Below are 5,857 nucleotides of genomic sequence, written 5' to 3' on the forward strand. Positions count from 1 at the left end.
TATAGGAGTGCTCAGGATCAGAAAGAGAATTATCCCTTGCAGTGCTGTAGGGAAAAGTCTCTCAAATACATACACAGAAAAAGGCCTTGGAGCCAGGCTGTGACCTGCAGTGTGGGACACAGAGGTCTGGAGGCCGTACAAAAGTTAGATGAGTGATGTGGCACCACCACTGTTTCTGGAAAACAGTAGCTGTGGCCGAAGCGGTTACCTGCACCCCTTGCGTTAGATCAATTAGTCACACAATGCAAGTGGGGGATGTCAAAGTGGATATTGACAGCAAAAGACCCGAGCAAGGCAGCTCAGGACTGGGAGAGAAAGATCAAAGATGATGTCCCAATAAGTTGATTAGAAGAGAGCATGAATACGTGGTGGGGCATGGTCGGTGATATTTGGAAATATTTGTCTCCTTTAATTAAAACCTGAGAATCCCTTAAAATTGTATTCCCATCACATACAATGGGGGCATATCACTAAGATGATGGTACTAGAGGTGGTACACAGCATTGAGGCGGGAAAACCTTCCTCAAAGCAATACAAATGAGGGATCCACCACAGGGATGAACATAATCCCATGTGGATCCCTCCATAAGGTCCAGGATCCCTCCCTACTATGAACTTAGTCGTATTTTGCTTTTAAAATTATTAGAGTTAAGACAAGATGGCAGAACATGGTGGATGGATAAAACATGGGTGCTGGGTTATTGCACCAACGCTGTCCCTAGTTCATGAGCACTTTCCACTCTCCCTATGCTCAGCTCACAGGACAATGGCAGAGACCACGCAGGATGTTTTTTTTTTATAGGGCTGTGACATCACAGGGGATGGCTATCTGCGGATTGGCTGTCTGCACGGCATTATGGGTCACTGGGCTTCATAATTTTACTATTTAACATGTGCAGCCATCGTTTTGGGAAAACCTGATTCGTTACCAAGAAGCTCAAGGAAATTTGGCTTAATTGCAAATCGAAGTTTTCCTAAACTTCGGACTGAAATCCATTTGAAATGCTTCGCTTCGCTCAACTCTACATCCAGGCATGGGGTATAACACTGCTCTTTTCATGCAACCAACAGGATGGACCCTAAACTGCAGGCTAAGATCTTACCCTTTTTTGAACAGGTTGCTGTACTTACAGTACACATTCGCAATGGGCCACTGTGGGATGTGGGTACTCGCGCTGGTGATCAAGCTGCTTAAATGTGTATTCAGGCACCAGAGACAAACTCCTGAACACATATGCCATATAGCCAATACATCCTTTTCTAACAGTTTATCTCTACTGGACTTTCACTACACCTCTATTTTCATCTGGCCTGCTTTTGTAAGTTCTATGGTCTTTCTGGCCTTGCCCTGGCTAGCACCTGCTCCAGGACAGGCTAAAATGTCAGCTCTGCATTTTTTGCATCTGCTCTATCTTGTGTCCCAAGCTAGACAAAATACACTCTGAACTCTAGGGGGGACATTTATTATAAATTATACAACACTTTTTGGCATATTAATGTTGCAGATTTTGTCGCAATTGTTTTTTGCGACAAAATCTGCGACTTTTTGCAGCTCACGCCACTTGTCCCGAGGAAATGGGGCGTGGGGAAGAGGGCAGTTTTTGGAGTGGAAAATGACTGAAATCTACTTTAGCAAGGTTGCTGACATAGATTTTAGTATGTCACATGGTCTGCTGAAGGAAGTACCAAAGATAGTAGAGGCGTGTGCATCCACCAGCAGCGCAGAGGGACTAAGGCTGGTGTCTAAATCAACGGTCCTAATAAATGCCTCTTCCTCTATATATAGAGAAAGGGTGACATTTATATACAGTAAGGCTGGGTTCAGACCTGAGCGTCTTTGATATGCGCGTTTAACGCGCGTTTTTGACGCGCGTTTTTGACGAGCGTTTTTTGCAATAGTAAACGCGCGTTTGACGCGCGTTTGTGTGATTGACTGCAATGTCCTATGGCCACAAACGCGCGTCAAAACGCCCCAAAGAAGCTCAAGTACTTGTTTGAGCATAGGGCGTTTTACAGCGCGTTTTTCAGCGCTGTAAAACGCTCAAGTGAGAACCAGGGCCATAGGGAAGCATTGGTTTTCATGTGTTAAGCGTTTTACAGCGCGTTTGAACGCGCTGTAAAACGCTCAAGTGTGAACCCAGCCTAAAGGTATACTTTGCACAGAAATACGTACATTATTTTGCACTTTGCTGTGTGCTACTACTCTGTAGTGAGATGCTGCACTAGTAACTGCAGCGCTGATCCCATTACTTTAGGCTGGGTTCACACTTGAGCGTTTTACAGCGCGTTCAAACGCGCTGTAAAACGCTCAACACATGAAAACCAATGCTTCCCTATGGCCCTGGTTCTCACTTGAGCGTTTTACAGCGCTGAAAAACGCGCTGTAAAACGCCCTACGCTCAAACAAGTACTTGAGCTTCTTTGGGGCGTTTTGACGCGCGTTTGTGTCCATAGGACATTGCAGTCAATCACACAAACGCGCGTCAAACGCGCGTTTACTATTGCAAAAAAACGCTCGTCAAAAACGCGCGTTAAACGCGCATATCAAAGATGCTCAGGTCTGAACCCAGCCTTAATGCTAGCATCGCAGCAGTTACTATCTCTGTCCACTCTACACAATAGATGTAATTACTGCAAAACAACTGATCAGCGTGGGTGTCGAGTTTTGGACCCAACTGATCAGATATTGATGGCCTGTCCTGAGGATAGAACATCAATATAAAAAGGACCAGAAAACCTTTTTGAATGTGGATTTTGGGGTATAATTAGTAAAGTATGCACATACCAGACATGCTGTATACTGGGCAGCTATAACCCTTTATTAGATCTCTGTATGTTTAGCCCCAGTTGGTTAGACATGAACACAATTAACTGGTTACACTGTATAGAAGACCTGCTCATTACTAACCTGTTAGTATTTAATGGAAATGAGGGATTGAGTCAAATGATATTACACACATAACGCAGAGCATGGCTATTTTTTCCCTATAGGCCAATCTCAACCTCTCAGAGTAAGGTACAATCAATTTGTGTCCTCCATGATTGTCTACTGAACATCACATAATTATCATTAGGCCCGGGGGGAATAGGCTGTGGAAACCATTTGGTGGGAAAACTATGACTACCGTATATTTCCACTCAGGGGTAGAATAGAAACTTAAAATGGTCCTGGAAAACAACTCAAATACCTCGTTTCCACTGAGCGGATCGGTTCGGGTCGGCAAAGTTTGGAAGATTTGTAATGGTCCGGTCTATTTAGGTGAGCGTTTCCACTGCAAACTCGGGCCGCCGGGGTCCATACGTGGTTAAGAAAAAAATGCGTAGCGTGACATCACACTAGTGCGACAACAAACGCAACGCTATAAACAACAAAGATGGAGGTCATCCAGCAGCTCGTGTTTTCACTACTTGCATTTTGGTGTATGGTAGTTAAAATACATGCTGTTCTGTATCAGAGAAGGTTGCGAGCGGCAAAGAGAAATATAGCAGAAAAGTTCGAACTTGGATCTTGAGCCGGGAGGAGAAATACAGCCTTGTACGACAAAGACAAAGACGGCAGAGCTATAGGGTAAGCATCAACTGTATGCGTTACTGTATGCACACGTATGTTAAATTGACATAGTATTCTACATAAAATACTCCTTGTTATTTGTTGCCCGCTTTTATAAATGATGCAATCTGACCCTTTGTTTTTTAAACTTGTTTTTTAGATGCTTCTCCTTTCGTTAAAGCAGCGCCGCCGACCAGTCATTTGGGCTCTACCCCGTTCCAATGAGTGGTGGGATGTGACCGTCCTCGGATTTACATACACACAGTGGCTGCGCAATTTCAGAATGTCGGAGGAAACCTTTGGATACCTTTGCGCAAAGGTAAGTCCAGCAATGGAGAAGCAAAGCACCAACTTCAGAGCTAGTTTGCCAGTGAGGAAAAGAGTTGCCATTGCACTGTGGAAGCTGGCTACCAACAGTGAATACCGAAGTATAGGCCACCTTTTCGGTGTGAGCAAATCAACAGTGTGCCGGTGTGTGCAGGACTTCTGTAAGGCTGTCTGCACATTGCTAGCTCCTGAGATTGTTCATTTTCCAGACAGTGAAAAGCTAAAAGACATGGCTAACTACTTTGAGGACAGGTGGGGCCTTCCACAGTGTGTTGGCGCTATTGATGGTTCACACATACCAATAATAGCACCACAAGTATACCACACTGACTATTTTAACCGAAAAGGCTGGCATTCCATCATCCTCCAGGGAGTAGTGGATGGAAAAGGACTATTCTGGAGTGTGAATGTGGGAAAACCTGGAAGTTTGCATGATACTCGAGTTCTAAGATTGTCAACATTTTGGGACTGGGTTGGCCAGGGAGGCCTGTACTCTGGCCCCACAAGGAACATTTCAGGGGTGAATGTTGGCTATTATGTGCTCGGGGATTCTGCATACCCTTTACAAAATTTGCTCCTGAAACCATTTGGTGACAATGGCCGCCTGACACCAGAACAGCAAATCTACAACAGGAAAACATCCAGGGCAAGGGTGGTTGTAGAGAATGCATTTGGAAGACTAAAGGGTAGATGGCGGTGTCTTATGAAAAGGAATGACAGTGACATTGAACTTGCAAAAGCCATGGTGCTTACTTGCTGTGCTCTTCACAATATTTGTGAAAGACATGGAGAAGACTTCTACCAGGACTGGAATACGAATGCAGAAGAGCCAGTATGGGTAGTAGCACAGGATATGGAGGAAGAGTGCAATGAGGTACGTCAGGCTCTGATGCGATACCTTATCGCTTAATTTTTATTGTTGTATTAATTTTTTATTGGTCAAATAAAGTTTACCTTACATCAGACACAACCAGGGTCTCTCATGTCTTGCATTTTCAAAACAAAAAGTAATCTTGCTATATACTAAGAAATATACATATTTACATCAAATCTTTACATCAGAACAGTGCTGGCAGAGAGGGACTACTCCTTGGCGGTGGTCTGGGATCACGACTGGCTCCTAGCACTTGAACAAGCTGCCCAAGGACACCCAGGAAGGCCTGGTTGAATGTAGCCAACTGCTCCATCTGCTGCCGTGCAATTTCAGCCTCCTGGCGCATAGCTTCCTGGGCATCCTGACGCAGTGCCTGAAACCTCCGCTCAGAAAGGATATCCAACCTTTCCAGCTGCCTTTCCTCAGCTGCCCGCATATCCTCCATGACTGTGCGCAGATCCAGCTGCGAGCGTCTCCTTTCACCTGGAATATACAACAGAACAGAATACAGTATAGACACAAAAAAGTTCACAAGTAATCTTGCTTCAAATGTGAGTGGACAAAATATATGCACAAATAAAAAAATAAGAAAAAAACCTAATCATGTCTTACCAGTTTGCCGGGGTGCATTGGGCGTACTATGTGGTTGGCTGGAAGGTGGTGATGCAATAGTGCTGGTGCTGCTAAACGACATTGACGGACCATCATCAGACAACTGTATCTGAAAATGCAAATATGGTTATATTTTTTTTTTTTATAACGGTTAGCAGAGCGAAATGATATGCAGAATCAAAAAAAAAAAACACTTACCAACAGGTTCTATCATGGACTCGAGAAGTGCAGTAGCAGAGTCCAGACCTCCCTCCCTGCCTTGGTTTGCCGGCCTATGACCGTAAATGGCGTCCATGGCATCGTACCACTTCCAGGTACTGCGACTGTTTCCACTACGGCCGTTGGCATCCTTAATTTTTTTATATTGTATTTTAAGCTTCTTAAGCTTTGCCCTACACTGACCCGACGTCCGTTCAAATCCTTCGGCCGCCATCCGCTGAGAAATATCTTGGAACACCTTTTCATTTCTCACTGATCCATCAAGCTCACTCTGA

General features: G+C 44.5%; 1 protein-coding gene across 1 annotated transcript; it reads left to right on the top strand.

Annotated features, from left to right (window-relative positions):
- Positions 1 to 3,833: 3,833 nt before the first annotated feature.
- Positions 3,834 to 4,787, top strand: LOC120978034 (protein ANTAGONIST OF LIKE HETEROCHROMATIN PROTEIN 1-like). The gene has a single exon (XM_040406272.1). The coding sequence runs from the start codon at positions 3,834 to 3,836 to the stop codon at positions 4,785 to 4,787; it is 954 nt and encodes a 317-aa protein (XP_040262206.1).
- Positions 4,788 to 5,857: the final 1,070 nt, after the last annotated feature.

This window comes from Bufo bufo, chromosome 8 (assembly GCF_905171765.1).
Source record: "Bufo bufo chromosome 8, aBufBuf1.1, whole genome shotgun sequence".
Taxonomy (NCBI): domain Eukaryota; kingdom Metazoa; phylum Chordata; class Amphibia; order Anura; family Bufonidae; genus Bufo; species Bufo bufo.